Source organism: Saccopteryx bilineata, chromosome 5 (genome assembly GCF_036850765.1).
Source record: "Saccopteryx bilineata isolate mSacBil1 chromosome 5, mSacBil1_pri_phased_curated, whole genome shotgun sequence".
Classification (NCBI taxonomy): Eukaryota; Metazoa; Chordata; class Mammalia; order Chiroptera; family Emballonuridae; genus Saccopteryx; species Saccopteryx bilineata.
In genome coordinates, this window is record NC_089494.1 from 2536325 (window position 1) to 2564222 (window position 27898).

A 27898-nucleotide genomic window follows, 5' to 3' on the forward strand; every position below is an offset into this window, starting at 1 on the left:
ACCTGCAATCCAGTCTTAGAGAATTTAATCAATTCATAGCCAGGCAGGAGAAGTTAAGTTTGCAAAGGAGACAGAATTGGACTAGGCAGAAAAACAGGAGTAAAACCACAAACCGAAGGGAAAGAGTGGCCAATGATGTCAGCACTGCGGGACTCTCGCAAGAGGATGACTAAAAAGATCGATTCCACTTAGCTTCCCAGCGGGAAGTCACTGCTGAGGTTTGCAAGAGCTGTTTTGGAGAAGTGATGAGGTCAACCAAGCTGGGGCGGACCGAGGAGTGGACTAGAGGTGAGGAAGTGAAGACTGTGTATATTGTTACTTTAGAGTACTTCCGTTGTAAAGGAGGAGGCACTTTATCCGTTGAGGAGAGAGCAGTGAACGTTTCAAATAGCGGCGAGTGAACAGTCAAGTAGATGAGAGGCTTGAAGTCCTACTGGACCCATCAACTGTCCTTAAGCCAGAGATCACCAGAAACACATCTGCAGTCAGTCAAGTTGGGTTATTACTCCTTAGGGAGAGAGGCCATTACCCCGGGAAACCAGTCAGGGGATGTTGGAAAGGAAGTGTAAGATTTGGGTTTGTGATCACTGATTCGGGGAAACATTGAAGGAAGTGATGCTAGGCTCTGGGCTGGATAATGTCAGAGGGGGTAACTGGGCCCATAAAGCCTACCCATCCAGAAGGCCGGAAGACTAGACGAAGCTGCACTTGTGCTTGGAAAAGAAGTAGCATTCACGCTTATCAGCCAAGATAGAGGGATGTTCGGTCACTCTTGTAGCTTGGACTGTTTCTGCACTGTCTGTATTCAGACACGTTTGGAGTGGCCTCATTTTTGTCCATAACCTGATGTAAACACTTGACGAAATTGTGTATAGTCTGTCGACGTAAGAAATGTCCAAACCTGTAGAGAATTTTTACAAGTTTATTTGAGCCAAACAGACAACAGGTGGGATGCAAAATCTCGACGGACTGAGAAAACGCTCTGGAGAAGAGCCCTTTCGCAGCTTCTTCTCCTACTTCAGCATCAAAGGAGAATACGTAAATCAGAGGAGGTTGCATGAATCCACTGGTGGGAGATCAGGGAGGTGGGAGGAAGCAAAGCCGGGAAAACCTCTGAGATTGGATCAAAAGTCAGAGACACTTCATTGGCATTGGTGGGTGCAGGATAGTTAGCCATTAACATTTACAGCACATAGAGGTTCTGAGGGAGAACTGTTAAGCCTAATCCAGAGGGACTTGAAACGTTGAAGACACGAACAAAATCCGTTGATGACACACCAAAGCTTTATTGTCTAGCATGATCAAGCGGCGGCAACTCCAACAGGAATCTGAGGGAGAGTGCGCCGGCCCTTTGTTCTACCTAGTTTTTATAGTTTTGCAAGCGGGGAAGTATAGAAGCAAAAATTGCAATTAGGTGCCCTTTACTACGATTGGTTATAGTCATATGCCCTTTAACATGATAGGGCCATGTTCAATTTGCAAGCCATACGTCATTTTGGAGAAAACAAAATTTACAAGTCAACACAATGATAGAAAGATGTCTCTTTACATATTAAGAGACGTTCCTATATTTTCTAATGTTTATCCACTATCTCTTTGTCCAGAGTCACACACTTTAACTATATGCATTCACATGGGAGAGGTAGTTTCCGTGAGGACAAATGCCCGCAAACGGCTCATTACTATAAGGAAAGGTTTATTTTGGCTTTTCTCTTCTTGCACCTGGCTAACTATTCACCCCTTTCCCCACAGGGGTGGTGGAATGTCAGGGAATCCATGTTTTCCTTCCCTTTGCATTTACAATACAATGCCAAGGGCCATCCTGGCTTGTTTTTTGTTTTTGTTTTTTTGTATTTTTCTGAAGCTGGAAACGGGGAGAGACAGTCAGACAGACTCCCGCATGCGCCCGACCGGGATCCACCCGGCACACCCACTATGGGGTGATGCTCTGCCCACCAGGGGGCGATGCTCTGCCCCTCTGGGGCGTCGCTGGGGCAGAGGCCAAGGAGCCATCCCCAGCGCCCGGGCCATCTTTGCTCCAATGGAGCCTTGGCTGCGGGAGGGGAAGAGAGAGACAGAGAGGAAGGAGAGGGGGAGGGGTGGAGAAGCAAATGGGCGCTTCTCCTATGTGCCCTGGCCGGGAATCGAACCCAGGTCCCCTGCACGCCAGGCCGACGCTCTACTGCTGAGCCAACCGGCCAGGGCCCCATCCTGGTTTTATGCCAATCACACAGTACAGAGATTATTCACAAAATTTCTCTGCACACCTTAACCCAAATTGATAAAATGTTCTTTAAGCCTCTTAAACTATGAATATCGATTCTGTAGCTTTGGGTACCTGACAACAGCTGCGGGTGAAGTGGCGCGGTGGCTGCAGAACGAACCTCTTGCGGGAAGACTGGGCCCTGAGAAGTCTGGAAAAGAGAGGGTTACCCTGACATGCCAAAGGTATGCTATCATAGATGCAGAAAGACGAGAGAAGGGCTCTGTTAAGGTGAAGATGGACCTTTACAAAAAGGATGCCCACTTAGTGCTAGGGGGAACTCAAGAGTTAAAAATTGTAGCTTGAGTAGCCTGGCCTGTGGCGGTGCAGTGAGTGGACTGAGCGTCCACCTGGAACGCTGAGGTCACTGTTTGAAGCCCTGCACTTGCTGGGTCAAGGAACTCGTGACAAGCAGTCAATGAACAACTACAGCGAGACAGCGATGAGTTGATACTGCTCCCTCCCCTGTCCCTCTCTCTCTCTCTCTCTCCTTTCTCTGAAAAATCAATAAACAAAACCTAAAAAAAATTTTAGCCTGAGTACTGGTGGTGTTGGTTATGGTCAGCGGGCTCCTGGTTGGTGCAGCAGAGGTTTTGTGCCAGGAGCTGGGACGCCTGTGCAAATCTGCCTGATATAAGGAGGACCTCAGGCAGCCCACCTTTGTGCCCCTGGGGTCTGCAAGCAAAAAGCCTCCGTGCTCCAAGGACCAAGGACCCAGGACCCGCTGGCTAATGTGACCCGATTAGCTCTATGATCTGATGAACTCTCCCTTTAAGTTCGAAAACCCTTACCTACCCTTTTCTTCCCCTTAAGAAGGCTGGCGAGGGACTGGGGGTTGAGAGCTTGGGAACATAACTCTCAACTCCTCACATCGCCGGCCATCGGAACAAGGCACCCATAAAAGATTCGATCCTTGTTTCGACTTATTTGGCTGAATTGTTCCTGGGCTGTCCACACTCCAATATTTTCGGTCCCACTAGGACATAACTACCTTCCAAGACCTGCTTTCGGTTCAGTTGTCATTTCAGACCCTCCTGCGTGGCTCCTCTCCGTCTCCGGGTTCCTAAGGCCGCCACGCAGGCAGCCCTCTTCTGTCCACACCTGGAGCGGAGCCCAGTAAGGTCTGGCCGCGCGCGCCTGGCCGTCCACATGTGCCCGTCAGGGGCGGCTTTTCTGGAACATCACGCGGAAGCCGCTCTCCCCGGCTCCCCGCACCTGCGGAGGAGGCAGGGATGCGTCCTGTTCATCCCTCCTCTTAGCGGGCCCCAGGGACCGCTCTCCGCAATGAAAACGCCAGAACCCGAGGCCCGCTCCGCCCCCCCCAACCCACCCTACCCCTCCCGGCGGGGGTGTGAGGGCGACGGGGAGACGCACTGACAAGCTCCACGTAAGACATCAGGGCTCACACACGCTGCCCTGGAGCTCAGACATTGCTCTCTCCGATCGGTCTCCTTGCAACGGACACCGCAGCGAAAGCACAGGAGGAAAGGGGCGGAACTACCCGGGAAACATGGCGGCCGCGGCGTCAACCCCAGCGCCTCAGAGTCCTGTGCGCGTGCGCCCCGCCCCGCCCCCTCGACGCCTAACTTGCCCGCGCGCAGGACTCTGGGGCGGCCGGCCCACGCCGCGCGCTGATTGGTGGCGTTCCGGGCCCGCCTTCGGGTGATTGACGGCGCCCGAGCCGCTGCCGCTGCCGCCGCCGCCGCCCTGCCGCCGCCGCCGCCGCCGCCGCTGCCGCCGCCGGGTGTGGAGGCCGCCGCTCGCGGGCTGCGCGTCTGCCGCCGCCGCCCAGCCAACGCTATGGACCTGTTCGGGGACCTGCCGGAGCCCGAGCGCTCGCCGCGTCCGGCTGCAGGTGAGCGAGGCGCCGCCCGGCTGGCGAGGGAAAGGGGGCGGGCGGCGGCGGCCTGGAGTTTGGCGGGCCTGCGATGGGCGGCGGGGCGCGGGAGGGCGAGCGCGGCCTGGCCCGGGCCCGGCCCGGTTCGGCTCGGCGTTCGTCCCAGCAGCGCCGGAGCGCCTCCGCCATCTTCGCTGCGCAGGAAGAAAGGGCTCGGTTCGGGGCGCGGGGCCCAGCCGCCGCGCGCGGCCTTTGTGCGCGGCCCCCACGCGCGGGCCGCCGAGCCCCGGGCCGGGGGCTCTCGCTCCCTGCGAGGAGTCCGCCGCCTTCGCACGGGGCGCGGCGTCCGGGCGGCCAGGGCCGTCTCGCACGGCGTCGCCGTTGCCGCCGCCGCCCCGCAGCCCTCCGGCCTGCGTCTGAACCGCTGTCCCGCTGGAACCGCGCTGTTCCGCGCGTGCGTGTGCGAGTTCAGGGGTTTGTTCTGCTTTGTTTCACCCCCGAGATGGAGGGACTTGCTGGCTCCGTCTTTCGTGCTTTGGAGTCATCTTCTGGGCTCCCCAGGTTTCTCGGTGGCTAGGTACCCCGGTCCAGGCAGGCTTCCTGTCCCCCGAGTCCGGCGCACCAGCCCAGGTCCGCCCATCGGCCACGGACCCGACCGCCGTGCGACCTCCTGCACGCGGGGTGTGAACCCCTGCACGCGGGAGGTGAGCCCTTGCACGCGGGGTGCGAGCCCCACGCTGTAGCCGGTGACAACAGTGCCGTTGTGCGTGTTGCGTGTCCCGTGGATTGTGGTCACCCCGGGTTTGACTGGGCAAGTCCCAGCCACGTTTCTACGCTGCCCGCAGTTCAGGGCCTTATTCCAAATGGAACTTGGTGGCAGAAGACCTGGAACACTTCGATGACAAGTTCAGATTCCCAGGCCCTCCCCGCCCGTCCCCTACTGAGTTCGCAAGTCTGGGGCTGGGTCCCGAGTCTGTTACTATGTCCCTCGGGTATTTCCCCCCCCCCCCCCCGCTCAGCAGGGATCCAGGGACAGCGGGCGCAGAGCTGCCCCTTCGGGGCCCACGAGGGTGGATGAGACACCCAGCCTTTGCTTTCGAAAAGCTTAGTTCTGAATGCAAGTGACTGTAACTAAAACTGGCAAAAAGTTGAGGACCGTGGGAACTGCCGAGTGGCAGGGGTGTGGTGCACGTGCCCGAGGGAGTGGGAAGGGGGCGGGGCTGGGGTCGGCCTCTGGAGAGGGGCGGACCTGAGATGGGCAGAGACTCCGGCAGGCAGCGGTGTGCTCCGAGCGCTAACGGCTCCTTCTCCAGCGTGCGGAGCAGACCTGCGTGGAGGGGCCACCTGGGGCCCTGAGGGGGCTGCTCCTGCTCTCCAGAGGACCTTGGCTGCCGGTTTGTCACGTAGGAAGCCTCGCAATCTCTCTCTCCCATTATTCCCAGTAAGGGCACCCCACCCTGACCGGTCACGCTGACCGAACCATCCCATCGAAGCTCTCAGCTCGGCGGTGCGTTTTTGTAGGTTTTTCTCCTTTTTCGTAAAACTGTGGCTTTGCATATACAATCTTTTTTTACTCCCTTATGGAGTAGAACTTGTATCTGATATGTTTGGGGCAGAGTTTAGATTCACAGATGTGCCTGTATGTCTGTCGTTTAAAACAAAACAGCTCCCTAACTTTTCACCCGAAATCAGTTTAAGTTGGTTCAGAGGAAGGCTGATATCCAACACCTGACAACTTGAAAAATAAATAAAATTTTCAATCACAGTTGACACAAAATATTACTTTCAGGTGTACAACATAGTGATCAGACATTTATATAATTTACAAAGTTATCTTCTCCCCCTTAAGTCTAGTAGCCATCTGGCACCATAAATAGTTACATAGTAATTACAGTGTTACTGATTACATTCCCTAAGTGGCACTTGACATCCTGGTGAAAAGTCTGACAAGGCTTTGTGCCTCCGTGTTGGCAGCCTGTGGCCGGGCGCTGCGTGGTGTTCAAACCTTGTCCCCCGGAGTGGGTTAGTGACTAAGGTTGGCGTCGTAGGCGGACGGGCAGATGAGGCTGCACTGCACCGTTGTGACCCTCAAACATGGTGTGCTGGTGCCACAAATTCCTGAGCTGATGCAGAAACGAGCTGGTGGGGACATGCGGTCCAGCCTGTTTCACATGCCAGCTCTGTTCTTACTAACTGCCTTTTGTGGCTGTTCTGTGCTTGTCAGGTGGGAGCGCGCCACCTTCACAGGGCTTAGCGCAGGGCGCGCCCATGCCCAGGAGAGGTTCATGCGAGCAGTGTACTTGAACAACAGCTGCTTCAAGGGGGAAAACGCCCTCTTAACTGGACTTTGTGGAAACACAAGTGTTCGACAGAAGTACCACACTGCTCAGATCTGTCAAATGCATTTTGTTTAGTTCTTTGATTTTGTTTTAAGCATTACTTGTAACATTCCAACCTCTAGTCCTTTTAATTTTGTGTGGTTTGAAGGAAAATGTAGAAAGAACACATTACAGGCCTACCTTGGAGATACTGCAGTTTGAGGTCCAGAACACCAAAATAAAGCAAGTTTCACAATAAGGTGACTCAGTAATCGTGTTGCAGGTGGAAGGTCTGGCCTTCCGTTGAAGAAGGGAGGCCCTGTGAAGCACAGGAAAGCAAGAAATGCTTGGAAATGTTTTCGGACTTTGTGCTAAATTATCATTTTTCATCCCAGCACTTACCGATTTGAGTGCTGAGTCAGGTTTACACATACACAGGAGACCCTGGAACAGCGCCGAGGTTTGAGGTGCCTGCGGTACCTCCATATATTGTTATAGCCTGCCCTCCACTTCTGCCAAGTCCCAGCTGCAGACGTGACTGTTGAATTGCTTGGGTTAATTGAGAAATATTCGTGTGTAAGTGGACCTACCTGCACAGTTCAAATCCATGTTATGTGTGTGTAGTTTACCTAAAAGAGGAAGTATATTTGTTCATGTCAGACAGAAATGGAACTTCTCAGCTATATTATAGTTCTAGAAGTGCTGAATTGATGTCTGGTAATCCAAACAAGTTAAAGATGTCCTGGTTTAAAGTTGTTTTGGCAGAAACTTGGTCTCAGTTTCATAGGGTAGCTCTTTTACTTACTTACTGGGTTGCTATTTTATTTTTTAAAGATTTTTATTTATTGATTTTAGAGAGAGGAACGAGAGAGGGAGAGGAATGCGGGAGGAAGAGTAGAAAGCAGCAACGTGTTGGTTCACATCTGCTTTTACTGGGCAAGCCCAGGGTTTGGAACCGGGACCTCAGCACTCCAGCCATCACGGGTTAGGCTATACCAGGCACACTTTAAAACTGATGGTCAGCTGTCATGGACTAAATATTTGCTTGGCAGGCCATTTTCAAAATATTTCTTTTAAAATTAGAGGTCTAAATATAAAATAAATATTAAGATACTAGAAATTAGATTAATTATAAAAATTCAGGGTTAAGCAAGAAGAAAACTTGAGTCATAAAAAATTTAGGTGGATTTAACTTTGTAAAAATAAAAAGTTTCTGCAGGACAAAAGACCATGAAAACAAAAGACAAATTGAAAGAAAATAATTGCAGTACCTATTACTAAAGGTTACTATCTCTAATAAGTGAAAGGCTCATATAGACCAATAAGAAAAAGACAGGTGACCCCTAAGAAAGATGTCAAAGGCTATATCCTGACAGGTGACGGAAGAAGTGCCAGTGACCCCTGTACAGGTACCAGTGTGCAGCTTCCCGAGTCACTGAGGAAAGAAGGAGATCACCCTAGGCCTATTTCTCACCCATCAGATTGAAGAAGGGGAACCATGGGGGTGAGGATGTCAAGAAATGGACGTTCTCATGAAGTGTTGAGAATGGAAGTCACCACAGATATTTTTGGAACTGCTTTTGACACCTGTCAAACATTTAAGCTCCTGGTACCCTTACAGCAGTCTAGCAGAGTGAGGATCTGTGTCTGAAGGTTGTTCAGTGTAGTGTTGTTAGTCATGTCAAAAACCAGATCCAGCCTGTGTGCCCGTCGGTAAGGTGGCCGGACAGGTGACGGCTCTGCTTCCGTGCAGAACAGGGTGCAGCTCTCGGGAAGACTCGGGGGGCCTGGTGTGCTGGCCTGGGCCGTGCCTGGTGGTGTCCGTGAGCAGCGGTGCGTGTAGCATGGTGAACAGTGCGCTTCTGCCTTTTAAAAATTAAAGTGCTCACGTGCAGGTGTCTCTGTGGTGTTACATGCCGTCGAGTTGGCTCCGACTCCTGGTGACCCTGTGAGTGATGTTCCCGTTGTCCTCTGCTGAACATGCACAAGTCTGCGAGCATAGAGGGAAGGGGAGCGTCTGCACTCAGCCGTCACTGTGGTTGGGGCTGTGGTGGGGGGAAGGCCTTTTTCTAACACTTCTGGTGTTCGGAAATGTGAACTGCAGTTGTAGTGGGAGAGAAAATTTGGGTATAAAAAGCAAGTTAGGCAAACTATTTAATTTTGTGTTTATTTTTTAAATTTATTTTTTCATTGATTTGAGAGGGGAAGGGGGGAAGAGAGAGAGAGACATCAACTCGTTGCACTTAGTTGTTCCAGTTAGTTGTGCACTTACTGCTCATATATGCCGTGACTGGGGCTTGAACCTGCGACCTCAGCTCTCTGAGACAACACTCTCTCCACGGATACACCCAGCCAGGACCTTTAATCTTTCATTGTACGTGACAACCTTTAGCTAACCTGAATAGCATCAACCAAAGAGTATTTTCCTCAGCATACTATATAACTTTTAGCAGACTTAGCTTCAGAATGTAGATAATTTAGGGGGAAAAAAACCCTAGGTGAGATGAACTGTAATGAAAACTTGTCTTCAGCCTGGTTTCGTTCTTTGTTAGTGTTCTTATATATAAAATTGGGAGGATCTCTTCCAAAGCTTTGTGTCAAGGTTACACTTTGCAATGATTGTAGCCCCAACACTTTGGATTACTTTGATCCAAAATAGAATGTAAGTTCTGGCTAATCAGAAGTTCTTTTGGTAGCATATGATGACCTATATTTTTTGTTTCTTTTTTTAAGGGAGAGAGAGAATAACGTTGATTTGTTGTTGCATGTATCCATGCCATCATGGGTTGATTCTTGTGTGTGCCCTGACTGCGGATCAAATCCACAGCCTCCGCTTGTCAGGGCAGAGCTCTAACCAGCTGAGCTACCGGCCAGGGCCCTGTGGGGTTTTTTGTTTTTAAAAATTCAGATGTGGGCCTGACCTTTGGTGGTGCAGTGGATAAAGCGTTGACCTGGAAATGCTGAGGTCGCCGGTCCGAAACCCTGGGCTTGCCTGGTTAAGGCACACATGGGAGTTGATGTCTCTCTCTCTCTCTCCCTTTCCTTCCCTCTCTCTCTCCTCTCTAAAAATGAATAAATTAAAAAAAAATTTAAAAATTCAGATGTGTTGGCTTGAGCACGGGCTCCTCTGGTTTGAGCAAGGCCCACCAGCTTGAGCCCAAGGTCGCTGGCTCGAGCAAGGGGCCACTCGCTCAGCTGTAGCGCCCCCCCCCCCCCCCCCCCCCCGGTCAGGGTACATATGAGAAAGCAATCAGTGAACAACTAAGGTGCCACAGTGAAGAATTGATGCTTCTCATCTCTCTCCCTTCCTGTCTCTCTGCCCCTCTCTGTCCCTCTCTCTGTCACACACATACAGAATCCAGATGCAAGCTACTACTAAGTTTGATGTTTTGTTTATTTTTTTAGTGAGAGAGAGACAGACGGGAAGGGAGACAGGTGAGAAGCATCAACTTGGAGTTGCAGCACCTTGGTTGCTCATTGATTGCTTTCTCATACGTGCCTTGACTAGGGGACTCCAGCCAAGCCAGTGACCTTGTGCTTTAAGCCAGCAACCATAGGATCATGTCTGTGATTCCACTCTCAAGCTGGGGACCTTGGGGTTTCAAACCTGGGTCCTCAGCATCCTAGGTCCATGCTCTATCCACAGTGCCACCGCCTGGTCAGGCAGTTTGATCCTTATTTTGATGCAGAAGGTACTGCAAAGGTCTTACAAAGTCTGAATTATTTCTGTGGGGTTGTCAGGGTAAATGAGGTGACCCTGTGCAGTGCCTGGGGTGGTGCCTCTGTGTGGAGCCATCGGTACCCGACCAGGAGCGTGGGCTGGGAAGCCAGGGTGCCTGGTTCACGTCCCCACCGCTCACGGGCTCTCAGACAGCCACTCGTCTCAGAGCACCTCAGTCTCCTCATCAGCAAGTAACAATAGTAAGGAGGAAACGTATTAAATTATGGAAAGCATCAGAATAGTGCCTGGCAGCCAGTAAATGTTCATTATAATTTTTTTATGTCATTCTCAGTGTGACCAACAAAAATGTGAGATAATCTCTTGTGTTTAATCAAAATACCACTCAGTGTCCTGGCATGAGAAAGACGGAGTGGGGGGCAGACTCATTCCAGTTGGCAGGGGGAGGCGGGCCTTCTCTGGGGTGGTGGTGGTGCCCCGTTTGGGCACTGTCTTACCTCAGCAGTTTCCAGCCTTCATCTCATGCACACACAAATTACTAAAATTCTGCGGCACACCAAAAGTATTTTTTACCGACCTGACATAGAAAACAGGTATAATGTTGATTCATTCACGCTGGATGGCTACTGTATTGGCTGTCATCGTTGGTTTTATTTCCAGTCTAAGTGAAGAGAGGTCGGTGCCCCTGACTAAATAGGCAGGTACTGCATGTTTTAAAAATTCCTGCAGGACATTGTTGAAACTCTCTTGCTTAGACTGTTGTAGCCGAAGGAGGAGGCCGGGCTTGTGTGGAAGCTGGGGGCTCTTGTGTGGAATGCTTGAAGACTGGAAATGTATTGCCTGGGTCAGAGAGGACCTCCCCATGGGACACTGACAGTGAGAAGACCTGACTTCGATGAGTCGGTTAATTCAGAACTTCAGCCTGACTGACGCAGGTGGAGGGGGTGGCCTCCTGAACTCTCCCGGCATGCTGGTCTGGCCCCCCTGGGACGCGGGGTGTGTGCTCCGGCATGCTGGTCTGGCCCCACTGGGACGCGGGGTGTGTGCTCCCAGTTACCTCGTTCACGGTCAGGTCTGTTAGGAGAACGGGTGTGCTGATGCTTGGACCCAGTGCAGCTGGGGCCGCCCTTGGTCGTGGCCTGCCGGAATATTTGGGATTCTTATAGGAGGATTAATACAGTAAGTAAATGGTTATCCTTGGAATGCCTTTTAGTGTCCTTTAGTGCTGTTTTTGAATATTTCCCAGAGTCTCTATGTTGCTTGTGAGAAAAATGAAAGTATTTGCAGCTACTTAATTTGTCAAGGGTGGTCCTGAGGGGTGAGAATACACTCTAAGTAGGAGACCTTTCCCCTTTGCGTTAGGCTGTAAAGCAGAAGGGTTAAGTTTTTGGTAAGTCAGGGATTTATCAGGTATTAAAGGTACTTCCGCCCTAAAGACTCCTGAAGAAGTTCCTTCCTTTCAGTTTATACATTTCAGTTGAAGTTTTTGTTTTTAAAAGAGTAGAATTTGTACCCAGTTTACTTCTACATAGAGGCAAAAAGGCAGGATGGGTGAATTGGTTTTTCCGCTCGTGCTGGTCTATACGTGCCCTCTGAGGAGCAGGGGGGCAAGCCTGTGTTCAGCCAGTGCTCGGACCACCTCCTTGTGTGCCGGGTCACCTAGTTAATAGCAGTGGCTTAAAAATAGAATTTGGGGAAAGCTGGAGAATAAGGAATTGTTGTTAAATGTTGGGTGGAAAGAGATAATTAAGTATAAAACATTTAAGGCAGCCAGTACTCTTGGGTAAATGTTCAGCTTTTTTAGAGAAAAGTTTTGTCTGGCTCTCTCCTGAGTTATCTGGGAGCACCAGGAAACGAGGACATTTTCTGCACAGAGGTGGCCTGACTGGGCGCCGTGCTGGGGTGCCAGGTTGGGACGTGGGCTCCCCTGGCCTCAGCTCTGGGCGCACTTGTTTGAGGTTCTGCTTGGTGGCTAACTCGGAGTGTTACTGAAACGGGTCTGTGAGGCCTCGGGGTCTCTGCAGGCCCTTCATTTACCACGGAAGCTCTTTCTTCAGGTAGGAGTTCTTCTCTTGGTCTAGCGTCGGTTTTTCTTTCCAGGATTCACTTTTTAAAGAACGATTTTAAAGTGTCCGTGGCTTTCGATAATGAAATCATCAAGAAAAATTGACTTGTTTTTCTTGAAATACCCAACGGCCCTTAAAAGCCTGTTGGGTCATCTCACTGCTTCCGTGTTGACCCTTACTGTTGGAAACAAGTGTCCATATTAAATAGCTGTGAAGAGAATACTTTTGAAATAAATTTTGTCCCACGGGAGGAGAAAATTGGAATTTAACAGCAAATGTATCTGGAAGTCTCCCCCGGCAAAGGCCCCCGGTGGCAGCCAGGGGCGCGGTCTAAGCGGGTGTTCCGTGTCCTAGGGAAAGAAGCACAGAAGGGACCTCTGCTCTTTGACGACCTCCCTCCGGCCAGCAGTACTGACTCAGGTACAGTCTTCCAGCTCTCCCAGGTGTGTGTCAACGTGTCATCCTGGGATTGTAGTGGTCTCAATCTCTCTCCCTTTCCCCCGTTTTCAACACACAGATGTTTTAGGTGTTGGACTCTCTTAAGTTTTGAATCCATGGCATCAGGTAAGGCAGAAAATCCGCTAGTCGCTAGCTCTGCGGAGCTGTGTGAGGTGATGAGCAGTTTTCTCTGGTTCCTAGGAGTATGTTGTAGCTGAAATGAGATGCAGCTCTCTGTGGTAGGTTTCTGTTTCCTGTCCATGATAGGACTTTAAAATGAACTAGGTTCGAGACACTGTTAACTGCAGGGTGCACTGCCACTGGCCTGACAGGGTCTGAGTCATCTCAGTGACTGCATAGGTGTCCTGGTGGGATGGATTCTGACACAATGCCTCGCCGGTCTTGTGGGCTCACCGGGTGTCCTGCTGTGTTTCAGGACCAGGGGGACCTTTGCTCTTTGATGACCTCCCACCAGCCAGCAGTGGCGAGTCAGGTAAGTGGTGGGGAAAAATCCAACATGCCGGTGGAAAAACCTGTTTATGTAAACTTTATATATAGCTCTTAGCAGGGTTTAGGATGACAGTATATTATTGTGCAGCATAAGGTTTATTAAAATTAAATAGGCACCATCGGGGGAAACAAAAGATTAGCTACTTAGATACTGTGTCACTTTTGGTGATTTCCCCCCTTGGGATTCGGCCTCTGGCAAATAGGAATTAAGAGTGAAGTCAGTTACTCTGGACTCTGTTGCTGTTGTTGTTGTTATTATTATTACTATTTTAGTCTCAGTGTCCGGCATTCTGGTTTGCCTTGTTATGATCCTGACCCAAATGTATCCATCAGAAGTGTCTGAGTACATAAAACACAGCTGAACTGTTTTCAGTGCCCTCAGACCCATAAATCCTGATAGGTAGGTGTTTTGTTTCGTGCTACTTGTATTAAAAGGAATTTTGATTTCACAAAATAAAGTCTGGGTGACACTGGTTTAGTGATTGATACAGACCACGTGCAGGAGTTGTCTTGAAGTTTAAGATCTAAGTTAATTACTTTCCAGTTAATTCATACGTTTTCAAGGTTCTGTTTATTGAGTTAATTTTATTTTTGTCAAGCCCATTCCCATTGACTTGGCCTGTTCTTGAGAATGTTTAACTTCTTTTTCGTCCTACTCGAGTGGCAGGTAAGGTTGGAGCGGGCTCCCCTAAATTGTGCTAAGGAGAAACCTGTTGCTTCCAGCCCACTGTGAACCCCCCATGCAGAGTGGTGGGGAGGGGAGGCACGGCTGTGGGGGAGGAGCTGGGGGTGCAAGCTGTCTTTTTTCACATGCAGTTCTCTTCTGGTGTGAGGACCTGTAGTCAATGGAACACTTGACTGTCGAGTCTCCTTTGTGTATTATGAATCCATTACCATTAAAATTGTGGGATTAGTCCAGAAAATGTGGATGAAATTCATGTATTTCCTGTATTTAAGGAAAATACTGGAATCATCTTATATACCTATATCAAAGAATTACAGTGTGCTCATACAATTCAGCCTGACACCTTCCCAGTAGACAGTATTTTTGGTTATAATGAAAGTTAATGTGTGCAAACAGGGCTCTGAACAGATTTAATGAAACTAAGAAAGAGTCAACGGAGCTATGTCTTAGTTGTTCAGAGGGCAAAGACAATAAACTGGTAACAACCCAGAAGATTTCAGCATCACTATTAACAAGTTTGAATGTTTTAGGATATAGAGTCCATTCTTTTTTTTCTTTTTTTACAGAGACAGAGAGAGGGATAGACAGGGACAGACAGACAGGAACAGAGAGAGATGAGAAGCATCAATCATTAGTTTTTCATTGCGCGTTGCAACACCTTAGTTGTTCATTGATTGCTTTCCCATATGTGCCTTGACCACGGGCCTTCAGCAGACCGAGTAACCCCTTGCTTGAACCAGCGACCTTGGGTCCAAGCTGGTGAGTTTTTGCACAAACTAGATGAGCCCACGCTCAAGCTGGCGACCTCGGGGTCTAGAACCTGGGTCCTCAGCATCCCAGTCCGACGTTCTATCCACTGTGCCACCACCTGGTCAGGCTAGGATTCATTCTTGCATCCAATATTTTGGATATCTTCTCAAGCTGGCAAGAACTATTTACAAAAATTGACTACATTCTAAGATATAAAGTAGATCCCAACAAAGATAGACTACATTCTCTGACTACAGTGTGATTTGAAGTCAATAACAAAGCTTTAAATATTTCTCTGTTTTGTAACTGAAAAGCAAAGAAGATTCTTTACATATACATTGGGGAAGTGGAACACAACAGTGAGTGACGGGCTCGGGCAGAAACCATTGAGAGTCTGTTGGAAGCAGCAGGAAGGTTTCTCAGTTCATCTGCCTGGTCACGTGGGGTGGGATGTGTGCTACGTTAGTGTTTTCTAACCGCCTGTCTGCACTGGTCCGCCAGAAATTCCGTGTGGGCTGTGAGTGAACCACCGTGATGTTGTATGAAGATTATAGACCTAACGATCTTAGTCAGATTCACTTATGCTCAGGGTAATTTCTGCCTTAGTAGTCCCCCAAATAATTCTCCTACTTTCACTGGTCCCCAAGTGTGAAAGGGTTAGAAGCCACTGGCTGTGTTATACTGTTGTGTGAAGTAAGAGTCAATTATTTGCAAAAGGACACTTTATAAAACACAGGGACAGTGTCCTTATTAGGTGTTAGTACTCAGAAATGTCTGGCAGAGTGGTTGCATAAACAGTCACACGCTTTTACTCCTAAATGCAGACTCCTTAGAGCCGTTTGCTCTGACCGCAGCTGCCATTTGTGGGATACGTGGTGGACGAGCACTGTGATAAATGCTTTATATACCCTGTCCCCATCAATTTTTAAAAATATTTTCCACTGATGTAGATCAGTGGGGAAGGGGAGAGAAACATCAACTCGCTGTGAACTCGTAAATTGCTTCTTGTATGTGCCCTGACCTGGGATCGAAACTGTGCCCTCGGCACACCAGGGCAGTGCTCCGTCTGCCAGGCAGCCCGGCCAGGGCCCGTTACTTCTCAGACAGCCCTCACCCTCTGAGGCGGTCCTACTCTCCCGGAGTTGCAGAAGCAGACACAGAGCTGGAAGGCTCAGTGACCTGCCTGAAGGGCCACCTCTCCTGAGCAGCGGAGCTGGGGCCTGAATCCAGACCAGGGGTCGGGAACCTTTTCGGCTGAGAGAGCCATGAACACCACATATTTTAAAATGTAATTCCGTGAGAGCCATACAACGACACGTACGTTAGGCATTATCCAATAAAAATTTGGTGTTGTCCCGGAGGACAGCTGTGATTGGCTCCAGCCACCCGCAGCCATGAACAGGAGCGGTAGGAAAGGAATGGATTGTAATACATGAGAATGTTTTATATTTTTAACGTTATTATTTTTTTACTAAAGATTTGTCTGTGAGCCAGATGCAGCCATCAAAAGAGCCACATCTGGCTCGCGAGCCATGGGTTCCTGACCCCTGAGCTAGACTTTTCCAAGTGCACAAACCCTGGTGTTCTCAGTTCTGGCTGTGAGCACAGACTGGTCCCTCTGCCACCAGCATGGGATGCAGCAGCCCGACTGTGCCTTCAGGATCCACACAGTTCTCGGAGCTTGACCTTTGCCACATTTTAAGCCTCCTTTGGTACTTACTCTCTGAACTTGTTCAGTATGTGTCACTGCAGATTTTGGAAACTTCCCTGTTTGTAAACAAGGGCCTCTGGATGTAGAACCCCCTAACCCCCTGTATGTGCCATAGCCCCGGAGTGCGGCTGTCTGGCTTTTCCTGCTGAGAAGCCCCTCCTGCTCCCTCTCACAGTTGGTGTGGCTCCACTGTGGGCACCGGGCGCACCGGCCCGCCGCTCCGAGTCCGACCCATGCTGCCGGAAGTGGTGTCCCCTCTCTGAGGGCCGGGATGGGGCCTAGTCGGCAGTGGTGTCCCCTCTCTGAGGGCCGGGATGGGGCCTGGTTGGCAGGGACTCTGTGCGTCTACAGCTGTTTCTGTCTGCCGTTCTCTTTCTTTCCAGGTCCTCTCGACACCTCGGCGTCCCAGATGGGAAAGAAGGAAGGGAAAGGAGCCAAGAGAAAACCCTCTGAAGAAGAGGAGAATGGCAGTGAAGAGCTTGTGGAAAAGAAAGTTTGTAAAGGTTTTCAGACAGTTTGAAAACAAATGTATTAGACTTCGTAACTTAAAACAACCCAGAGCAAAAGCAAGCTCGGCTTTCTGACAATAACCACTTCCTATCTGTGTGTGTTTAAGAAGCGGGCAGGGCTCCCTTTTTGCAAACAGATTTCTGAAGTTCACTCCTGCTTTCTAACTACCTTTATTTCCATGGACATCCCTGACTCTGACCCTAGCCTTGGGCAGGCAGGAAACCTCCACTTGTTCCTGGGCTTAGAAACACGAGTTTTCACGCAGCCCTCTCCAGTGAGCAGGGAGCCTGCTGACTCCCTACCTAGCTTCTCTTGGAGGCCCTGTTTGTGTTCTTAGCCTGATGCCTGGTGCTCTGATTCCATAGTTAGTGATTAGGCAGCTCCCCTAGAGAGAGCCCCAGGCTGTGAGAAGCCGTGGAAATTTGTAGTCAGCTTTTGAAGTTGTCAGTGGGGAAGACGTGAAAAGTCTCAGCGAGAAAGAGCCGTGGATTCACTTACTTGCCCAGCCACCTGGTCTTTCCCCGCAGAGGGTCTCAGCGCTGTGTGCAGGGTGCCTGTGGAGGTGTGTGGACACGCCTCATCCTGCTGGGCTCGTCCCCGTCCCAGTCCCAGTCCCAGTCCCCGTCCCTGAGAGCTCTGCCCACCAGCAGCTGCTTTTTCAGAAAGTGCTCGTTTTGGTATTTGCACAGCCAGAGAGCGAGCTTACGCTAGCCTCGCCACCAGATAGAAATAGGTGTCTCTGTCGAGGTGGGCTCCTTGGTCCTGTCTTCCTCAGGTAGCGTAGAAGCAGCTGATCTTACCAGTTGTTCCAACCCTCACCAGCCTCCAGCATAGGAGTAATATTTTCAGAGGTCCAGCAGAACCTTTGGGATAAATTCTACGTGTATTTCTCTAAAGTAGGAATTTTTTGTCCTCTTTAAATTATTGGCAAGATTAGATTTGCCCGGACCCCTCCCCCATCCAGGTCACACTTCTGTGATGACGGTGGATTTCTCCCTGGGGTGTTCTGACTCGGTGCCTTCGTGGAGCTGTCCTGTCCTAACTGCTGTCCTCTGCCGTCCTCTGTCCACTGTGCAGGCTGCAGAGACCAGCCCTGCCTGGCAGTGGCCTGGTGTCGGTCACGGTGGTGCCGTGGGCGGTGGCCCGAGGGGAGAGCTCGTGTGTGCCCGGCTAGGACACTGCTGAGTAAAACAGCCGTTCCCGCTCCTTTGCTCTGGGACTAGGGCTTCCGCAGGACGGGGCACAGTTTTGTATTGGCTTTTGTTCTTTTCCTCAGCCTCTTCAGTGATTTTTGGTCTGAAAGGCTACGTGGCTGAGCGGAAGGGCGAGCGGGAGGAGATGCAGGACGCCCACGTCATCCTGAACGACATCACCGAGGAGTGCAGGCCCCCGTCGTCCCTTATGTGAGTGTCCATGCTCCGGCGGGCCTGCTTGGCGGGAGCCTCTCTGGACCCGGCGCGGTGCAGTTCTATCAGACGTTGTCCGCTTTGTGTTTGTTAGGAGGACGGGCACATACCACTCGGGCCCCTCGGTTTAGCATCGGTTTAGTCGTTCTCAGCTCGGGATGGTTTGTGTCCCCTCCCTCTGACGTTTTTTTGGTTGTCACAGTGGGAGCTGTGCCACTGGCACCTGGTGGGGGAGCCCCGGATGCTGCCAGACTCCTGACAGCCCCAAGACGGCCCGCAGCAAAGACTGTGTGGCTCCAAGGGCCAGTCATGCCCAGGTTGAGAAGTCCCGCTCAGTGGGACAGGACTGCACATTGGGGACCTTCGGGGGGTGTTCTCTGCACCACAACCTGAGGAGCCGCTGGTGGGGCTTGTTCTTGTTCTGGGACCCAGAAGCTGGAGTGGGAGGCCCTGGGCACAGCAGTGAGTGCCCGCTGTGGAGAGCTGGTGGCTGGGGCGGGCCGGTGGAGAAGCAGCAGAGGCTGCCGGGAGGGAGCTGAGCAGGTCTGCGTCCCTACGTCCCTGCGGAGGAGAGGACACCTTCTGGGCAGCACCTCCCCTCTGGTGGGGGGGGAGCAGCCCCAAGGTGGGACCTGCAGGGGGTCCTTAACCCGCGTGGTGTGTGCATGCATAATGAGTATGTAAATACCACCTAATTTTCATAATTACATAATCTGTCCTGCATTCATTGGACACTAGTGGGTTGCTACCATAGTGTGCTGGAGCCACTGGTGTTGGCAGCTTTTGTCTAGTAGGTCAGGCCCAATCGGGAGAAGGGGTGGCCCCTGCAGGGCACTGGGTTGTGATCGGAGGTGACACTATATGCACGCATTCGTGGCTCACCAGCACCAGGAGTGTACTTTGGAGATGCTTGTAAAGCCAGGCTAGGGGCTTCCGGAGAGCCCGGGCACTGCCCCTGTGGGGATACCACACTGTGCCCAGAGGGTGCCAGGCTGTGAGGGGCTGCTGAGGCAGAGAGCAGAGGAAGTGTGTCTTCTCCCTGCCCTGGGAGTCCCCAGTCGGAAAGCAGTTGCTACAGTGTGTGGGGGAAGCAGCTTTGCAGTAGAAGTGTCATTTCTCGTGGGTATTTCTTTTTTTTTTTCTCCCACAGAGACAGAGAAAGGGATAGACAGGGACAGACAGACAGGAACGGAGAGAGATGAGAAGCATCAATCATCAGTTTTTCATTGTGACACCTTAGTTGTTCACTGTTTGCTTTCTCATATGTGCCTTGACTGTGGGCCGTCAGCAGACCGAGGAACCCCTTGCTCAAGCCAGCGACCTTGGGTCCAAGCTGGTGAGCTTTCTTTTGCTTAAACCAGATGAGCCCGTGTTCAAGCTGGTGACCTCGGGGTCTCGAACCTGGGTCCTCCGCATCCCAGTCTGACGCTATCTACTGCGCCACCGCCTGGTCAGGCCTGATATTTTTGACTGTCAGTATTGTTTATCTGTGTTTTAGTGTTTAAAACTAAATCTGCTTTAAATAGGAAAAAGTTCTGAATTTTAGTTTTACCGTCAGTGAAAAATCAAGGAGAGTTAATAGAGCCTGACTGGGCGGTGGCGCAGAGGATGGAGCATCGAACCGGGATGTGGAGGGCTCAGGTTCGAGACCCCGAGGTTGCCAGTTTGAGCGCGGGCTCATCTGGTTTGAGCAAAGGTCACAAGCTTGGACTCAAGGTCACTGGCTCAAGCAAGGGGTTACTCGGTCTGCTGAAGGCCCACAGTCAAGGCACGTATGAGAAAGCAATCAGTGAACAACTACGGTGTCGCAACAAAAACTGATGATTGATGCTTCTCATCTCTCTTCGTTCCTGTCTGTCTGTCCCTCTCTGTCCCTCTCTCTGATTCTCTCTCTGACTCTGTAAAAAAAAAAAGAGTTAACAGAACTTGATTTTTGAAAGTGTGCTTACTTTTCAAATTCCATGAGAGTTCCTTCCCATTTGCCTCAGTTAACGTCTTGCCTGTTTCCCGGCCGTGACGGAGTGACAGGTGTCTTGCCAGTGGGACTGCTGCTGTGTCAGTGGTCACTGAGTTGAGGTTGAGGCTGTGGAGCACGGGATCACGTTGTGGGAATCTCACTGACTCCCTCTGTTCTCCTAGTACCCGGGTTTCCTATTTTGCCGTTTTTGATGGACATGGCGGAATTCGAGCCTCAAAATTTGCTGCACAGAATTTGCATCAGAACTTAATCAGGAAATTTCCTAAAGGTGAGACTGAGAACCAGATCAGTTCATGTTCATCTTCGTGTTTGCTGTTGTGTGACTCAGTGAGATGTCGCTGGGGCTTCAGCAGAAGAGCACTGACTACACGAGAGGGGCGGGGCGGAGGGGGCGTGGGGCGTGGTGGAGAGGGGCGGCCCCGAGGCCCCCAGGCCCGGAGGCGAGGGGGTGTCGCTGTGCTGCGGGTGCGCCTCACCAGCGCCTAGTAGCATTGCTCGGGCCCCTGAGCGGTGGCACCCTGTGAAGTGTCTGTGGGTAGTTTGTCTCCCTTTCACACTTGCTGGTCTGCTGCCTGCAGTGCAAAGGGCAGTGTCCTGTAGGGGAGGAAGTAGGTTGTTCCTGGTCCTAGTACAGAAACAATGACCGCTGCCCTCACGAGCTTGTTTCCCCGCGCCTTCTGCGGCAGGAGATGTGAGCAGCGTGGAGAAGACTGTGAAGAGATGCCTTTTGGACACGTTTAAGCATACCGATGAAGAGTTCCTTAAACAGGCCTCAAGCCAGTAAGTGTAACCACATGAACACACGTGACCAGGTGTTCGTGTGTTCCTTTCCTAAACACATTTCGGGTCTGATTCTGTTCCGTACTAACGCTCCGTCTCTGGAAAGCACCTAGCACCAGGGAAGCTCCTGTGACTGTTAATCTGAAATAGTGGAAAAGCAAGTCTGCAGAAACAGGCCGTTTGGAAGTGTAAGACCTTCCGAGTCAGCTCGGAACTGGTCTCGCAGTGCTGGAGTGCTGGTGGTGACTGTGTCTCTGATGTCTCCCCCCAGGAAGCCCGCCTGGAAAGATGGGTCCACCGCCACGTGTGTTCTGGCCGTAGACAACACTCTTTATATTGCCAACCTCGGAGATAGTCGGGTATGTGGCTCTGAGCCACCTGCTAGACAGCGGCGTGTTGTAGGAGAGCGGCAGCTAGCGCTGTGGAGAGAGGTTAAGGGATGGCGGGAGGGAGTCTCGTGGGGGCTGCAGTCCTCGTCTGTGCCTCGCGTGGACTCAGGGAAGGCAGCTGGGCCAGAAGGGGGCTCTGGGGCTCTTTATGTGAGCCCCTTCCTGTCACCCAGGAGGGGACGACGTCCGAGAGAGGGTGAGCCCCCGCTATGCTTACCAGCAGAGTCTGCACCGGACTGGACGGCCCGCCCTGGGCTCCTGTCCCTGGCTGGTGTTTCTGTGACACCACTGTGCTTACCAGCAGAGTCTGCACTGGTCTGGACGGCCCACCCTGGGCTCCTGTCCCTGGCTGGTGTTTCTGTGACACCGCTGTGCCCTTGGCACGTGTGTGAACTCATGCTTGTTCGCCTATGGCTGACTCTGAAACGCCATTGTTGACCTTTGTGTTCAACTGGTATCCCTGGTCACCTGAATTTTAACCACTGTTGTAATCACCATTTTCCCAGGCAATCCTGTGTCGTTATAATGAGGAGAGTCAGAAACACGCAGCCTTAAGCCTCAGCAAGGAGCATAACCCAACACAGTATGAAGAACGAATGAGAATACAGAAGGCTGGAGGGAACGTCAGGTGAGGGGCGCTGCGGGGTTCCGAGGAGGGCGGGCTCGCTGTGGGAGCGGTCACGAGGCCTCCGAGGGGGACTCCGTGTGTGCAGTCTGCGGGGCGATGTGCCTGTCTGAGGTCTGACCTGCTGACGTGGGGGGATGGGTGCGGGAGGACTTCCCTGTGTCCAAGAAACACTTCCTGCATTTACGGGGGGGACCTGTCCCACATTCAAGGTCGCTGGCAACAGCTTTTGGCCTGGGAACTTCCATAAGTACTATCGTCTGTCACACTGAGTAAGCGGCTGTTTCAGGGGAATTGTCCAGAGGGAACATCTAGGGTGTTGAGACAGGAAGTGGGTCCCTAGAGCGGCCCCCTCTCAGCACTGCGCTCTCTCCACGTGGCCGAGGGGCCCGAGTCTCCCGCGCTGCCAGAGGGTCCCGTCCAGAAGTGTTTCTGGCTCATGTGACAGTTTGACCATTACGACTGTATTTCTTGTTGGAGCTGAGCGAGAAGTGATGGTGACAAGGCTGCAGTCACTTGTCCTTGGACATGCCGTGCCCCTGGCTGACTGGCCAGCAGTGCAGGGAGGTCTGGAGAGGAGGCAGCGCTCTGAGTTTGTTCAGAAACTGCTGGGTATTAGTGGGAGGTGACCTTGTTCATGGTGTGGCCGTCTGTGTGGGCCGCGATGGGGCTGGGGCCTGCCTGGTTTTAGACCCTGGGCAGTGCCATGAGCCCATTTTTCCACCGTGACTGCTGTGGAAGTTAAGGCCCAAGAATGTGACCCCAGTGGTGTGTCAGCATCACCTTTTCTGACCTTTCTTATCACTTCAGCATTCTGCTTAGCCTGTGCTCCTTGGAAAGACGCCCCAATAGTGCCAGGGCTGACCGTCCGCTGTGTTGGGCACTTCCTTCTGCCCTGCACCCACTTCCTGCATGCGTGGGCGGGTGCCTTAGGAACGCCTCTGACAGTGGCTCAGGTGGCAGGGACCTTGCTCCTCAGCAGCAGGACCAGGCTGTGTCCCTTTCCTGCTGTGAGCCAGGACCGGTGGACACTTCTTTTCCTCTACTTTATTAAAATTTCGCCTGACCTGTGGTGGCACAGTGGGTAAGGCGTCCACCTGGAACGCTGAGGTCACTGGTTCAAAACCCTGGGCTTGCCCGGTCAAGGCCCCTGCGAGAGGCAGTGCTGCAGGTTGATGCTTCCCACTTTCTACCCCTCCTGTGTCTAAAATCAGTATATAAAATTTAAAAAGTTTTTTTTTTCAAGCACTTTACAAAATTAGAATAAGTACAGTATGTCCATAAAGTCATGGTGCACTTTTGACCGGTCACAGGAAAGCAACAAAAGACGATAGAAATGTGAAATCTGCACCAAATAAAAGGAAAACTCTCCCAGTTTCATACTTATTCAGTACAGTTCGATGTGGGCTCACGCACAGATTTTTTAGGGCTCCTTAGGTAGCTATCCCATATAACCTCTACAGACTCGTCACTGACTGATGGCCTACCAAAACGGGGTTTCTCCACCAAACTGCCGGTTTCCTTCAACTGCTTATCCCACCGAGTAATGTTATTCCGATGTGGTGGTGCTTCATTATAAACGCGCCGATATTCACACTGCACTTTGGTCACGGATTCGAATTTAGCAAGCCACAGAACACACTGAACTTTCCTCTGTACCGTCCACATCTCGACTGGCATGGCCGTGGGCTGCTCCGCTGTATACATGGTGTTACGTCATCGTCTGCGCATGCGCACATGCTGCCACATCATCCTACAGAAACTGGGAGGATTTTCCTTCTATTTGGTGCAGATTTCACATTTCTATCATCTTTTGTTGCTTTCCTGTGACCGGTCAAAAGTGCACCATGACTTTACGGACACACTGTATTTCAATATCTGCCACCTAGATTCAAAGCTCACATTTTGCCATCTTTGGGTGTGTGTGTGTGTGTGTGTTAGGCTGAACTGTGTGGAACTTAGTTGCAAATATAACATTTATGAAAATGATTCCTTAGGTTCTGTTAGGTTATCTGTAACCCTGTCTCTGTATTTCCCTAGCTGTCCCCAGAGTGTCTGTGTGAAACTAGGGTCCAGCCAGTGTTCACATTCCCTTTGGACTTCCATCTTTCCGTGTAGAATGGTCTTCGTTTTCCCTGGTTTGGGTGCTGCACTGTCCAGCCAGTGCCTGTATAGAGCCACCAGAGTGTGAGCTTGCATTTTCCCATAAACTGGAAGTGAGGTCTGAGGGTTTCTTTAGAATTAGATGAAATGTTTTTAGCAAGAGTGTTTTATGGGGGGTGTCCTACACTTGATAGTCCCTCCCTTCAGTAGCTACACCAGGTCACTGTTGTGATGCTGAGTTACAGCCCTGGGCTGCGGTGACAACAGAGGTCCCCGAGGGAGAGGGACAGGGACCCCTGAGTGATGAGCAGGTCATCTGGGGGGGCGCTCTCACACCCTGTGAACATCTGGTTCCCATCAGCCTTGCACCCCATGGTGTCAGATCCCATCGTGGTTGCTGCCCGAGTCTGTATTCCACGGGGTGACAAAGAAGACTGCTCTGGCGTTCCTGCCACAGGGGGAGTGGGCGTCCTTCAGAGAAGGGCTTGCTTTCATCAGTGGGGTGAGCAGTAGCTTCTCCCCAGAAAGCGGGATGAATGTTTAATTCTTCCATTGCCAGTTTACAAGGGAAGATGCCGCCTGCACTTGTGGAAATGTTTTTCTCTCCTTGTTCTGTGAGTCACCATGCACTGGTGGGTTTGGCTTTCAGTGTGCCGATTCTGACCACAGGGTCCTGGTGCTTTTCCTGCTCACTTACCCCTGTATGGCCAGTGGAAGGAGGCGCCCTTGACCTGACTCTTGCATTCATCTTTAAAACCTAGCTTCAAGTGCTTCATCACGTGTTTGACTTTGTATCTCTGATTCTAAGTCCGCTCAAGGCCAGAGCTGGGAAGCATACATTTTAGATTGTAAGCTATGTATTATTCAAATTTAACTGTGCTGGGCTTTTTCTTAACTTCTTTGACTTGGTAGTCGTAGCTCTTTTTGCTGAAAATCTTGGTTCCTAATAGCATTGTATTTATTTGCAAAAACTGTTTTAAAATCACAGTATCAACGTGATCTCTGAACAAAGTTTGAGTTCTTTATAGTTCTCCTGTCTGTGCGCCCTTCCTCACTAGACCGTCCAGAGGAGTGTGTCTGTGTGGAGGGATTGCTTTCACTGTGTGCACGTGACCCGTGGTGACAGTGATCAGGAGTTCCATCTGTGTTAGACTTTAGGACGTCCCCCTGTGTTAGAAACCCTTCCCGTGGTGAAGTCGGGCCGCCGCGCACTGCTGGTGGGAATGTGCAGTGGCGCAGCCGTGGCGGAGACAGGGTGGCAGTTCCTCCAGAATGACAAGAGGACCCCGTGTGACCCAGCAGTCCCACTTCCGGGTGTCTGTGTGAAAGAACGGCGAGCAGGGATTGGGACAGGTGCATGCAGCCCCACGTCACAGCAGTGTTGGTGTGACCACAGTGGAATGGTGGGAGCAGCCCAGTGCCCGTCAGTACGTGAAGCAGTCAACAAGCGTGGTGTGCCCGTGCAGTGGGGTACTATTCAGCCTTTAAAAGGAAGGGTATTGGCCCTGGCCGGTTGGCTCAGTGGTAGAGCGTCGGCCTGGCGTGCAGAAGTCCCGGGTTCGATTCCCGACCAGGGCACACAGGAGAGGCACCCATCTGCTTCTCCACCCCTCCCCCTCTCCTTCCTCTCTGTCTCTCTCTTCCCCTCCCGCAGCCGAGGCTCCATTGGAGCAAAGATGGCCTGGGCGCTGAGGATGGCTCCTTGGCCTCTGCCTCAGGCGCTAGAGTGGCTCTGGTGGCGGCAGAGCGACGCCTCAGAGGGGCAGAGCATCGCCCCCTGGTGGGCAGAGCGTCGCCCCCTGGTGGGCATGCCGGGTGGATCCCAGTCGGGCGCATGCGGGAGTCTTGTCTGACTGTCTCTCCCCATTTCCGGCTTCAGAAAAATACAGGAAAAAAAAAAAAAAGGAAGGGTGTTGTCGCTGGCTACAGCATGAATGAACCTGTGGACAGGGTGCAGAGTGGAATGAACCTGATACAGAAGGACACTTATCCCGGGGTTCGTGGCATGGCCACAGTCATCAGGGACAGAAAGTGAAGGAGCCGTCGGGGAGGGAGGGCTGTGTTTAGGGGCGGAGCTTCAGTTTGGGAAGATGAAGAGTTCTTGAGGTGATGGTGGTGATGGTTGCACAACAGTGTGAACGCACTAAATGCCACTTAAGTGTACATTTAAAAGTAGTTAATGGTGACCATGGCCAGTTGACTCAGTGGTAGAGCATCGGCCTGGCGTGCAGGAGTCCCGGGTTTGATTCCCGGCCAGGGCACACAGGAGAAGCGCTCATCTGCTTTTCCACCCCTCTCCCTCTCCTTCTTCTCTCTGTCTCTCTCTTCCCCTCCCGCAGCCAGGGCTCCACTGGAGCGGGGTTTGCCCGGGCACTGAGGATGGCTCCATGGCTTCCGCCTCAGGTGCTAGAATGGCTCTGGTTGCAACAGAGCAACACCCCAGATGGGCAGAGCATCGCCCCCTGGTGGGCGTGCTGGGTGGATCCCGGTCGGGCGCATGTGGGAGTCTGTCTGTCTGCCTCCCGCTTTTCACTTCAGAAAAATACACACAAAAGAAAAACAAAGAGTAGTTAATGGTAAACTTTGTGTTATGTATTTTTATTACAATTAAAAAGGCTAAAACCCACATTTGCATGGTTAAATTAAAGGCATATTGAGAGACTCCATGCTCTCACGTCTGCCCCTCACCCATGTTCCATGTTCTCACCAATGTTTCCTCTTGAAAGAGAAGCGATCCTGTGCACACTGCTCCCTGCTTCTCACAGCAGAGGGGTGCTGCCTGCCGCCCCGTGTCACTTTGTTTCTGTCTCACAAGGAAGGCGGCTGCACAGGCGAACCACACCTGCAGGTGCAGCGTTTAGGGTTAAGCGTGCTGTGTGTGGGCCTGGGACCAGGTCCCCTGCAGGTCTGATACGATGGTCTGTCCCGGAGTCCACTGGCAGTGACCTCTGTCACCTCAGCCATGTCCGTGACGGTCAGACATCGGACTGGGCCTCTGCTGCTTCAGGGTGGTCAGAAGGGGATGGAGCTTTGCACGTGGCTCAAGAGTGACCTGGTCCTGCTTGTGCTGACGTGCTGGAGGAGCTGGAGTTACGGGGTCCAGCTTGTCTCAGCCGCTGGAGCCACTCCCGGTGCCTCTCGTGAGGGGGAGCAGGCGCGGGAAGTAGCAGCAGGAGTCTGAGATTGGGCCTCTTTCCGCTGGCCGGCCCCCCATCCGGCGAAGGCACAGAGCCGTGGTTGATAGACAGGGCCTGGATGTGGGACAGCTCAGAGCACAAGTGGCAAGTGCCCAAGGGAGGCGGTCCCCAGGCATGGCAGGCTGGGAGTGAAGAGCCCTCCACCCTCAGCACGGTGGTCATGGGGGCCTCTGAGGGCAGGGGAGGAGAGGTCCTGCTGGCACGGGGCAGGGGTGCGGCCTGTGCTTGTGCCTGCAGTCGTGGCGCTGTGCTGTGCCTGTGTGGAGCTGCCTGGCATCGGCACACGCACGGCCTACACTGGCGGCTGCACTAGATGCAGCAGGGTGCGAGCCAGCTAGCCACACCATTTTCTCAGCTGAAAGTGGCTTTTCTTGGGTCCATGATTCTATCCATGTGGCTTTCTCCTGTCACTCCAGAGGTGAGTGTGTGAGGTTTCCACTGTGGGTGGACCCTCGCTCAGTAAACAGGACGAGAATGGCAGCTTCTGGGGTGTGGTGCACCCACCCAACTGCCTGCGTTTCCTGCCCTGAGTTGTGCTTTTCCCGAAGGTGCCGTGGTAACTGGGTCTTCTGGACCTGCCGTGCACTCAGGCAGGCTGTCCTGACTGGCAGAAGCCCGTCCACACCAGGCACCTGGCCTCTTGGTCTCAGAAG

The 27898-nt window shown here is 51.9% G+C and overlaps 1 protein-coding gene and 1 long non-coding RNA gene across 8 annotated transcripts in view; one reads left to right on the forward strand and one right to left on the reverse strand.

Moving 5' to 3' along the window:
* Positions 1-908: 908 nt before the first annotated feature.
* On the reverse strand, positions 909-3788 carry LOC136306328 (uncharacterized). Its single transcript, XR_010725633.1, has 2 exons — positions 3638-3788; positions 909-3478 (listed from the first exon to the last, which is right to left on the reverse strand). It is a non-coding gene; the product is annotated as an uncharacterized lncRNA (long non-coding RNA).
* A 148-nt stretch (positions 3789-3936) lies between these two features.
* ILKAP (ILK associated serine/threonine phosphatase) overlaps positions 3937-27898 on the forward strand; it is a 28210-nt gene continuing 4248 nt past the window's right edge. The window contains exons 1-9 of one of the 7 annotated variants that reach the window (XM_066280678.1): positions 3937-4118; positions 12518-12583; positions 13038-13094; positions 16641-16760; positions 18044-18170; positions 20313-20419; positions 20838-20931; positions 21203-21290; positions 21827-21948. In XM_066280678.1, the coding sequence (XP_066136775.1) occupies positions 4064-4118; positions 12518-12583; positions 13038-13094; positions 16641-16760; positions 18044-18170; positions 20313-20419; positions 20838-20931; positions 21203-21290; positions 21827-21948 (836 nt within the window). In that variant the 5' untranslated portion in view covers positions 3937-4063. Of the gene's footprint in view, positions 4119-12517; positions 12607-12680; positions 12728-13037; positions 13095-16640; positions 16761-18043; positions 18171-20312; positions 20420-20837; positions 20932-21202; positions 21291-21826; positions 21949-27898 lie in introns of those variants that run through there. The other 6 variants (XM_066280679.1, XM_066280683.1, XM_066280680.1 and 3 more) reach the window with 6 other exon arrangements.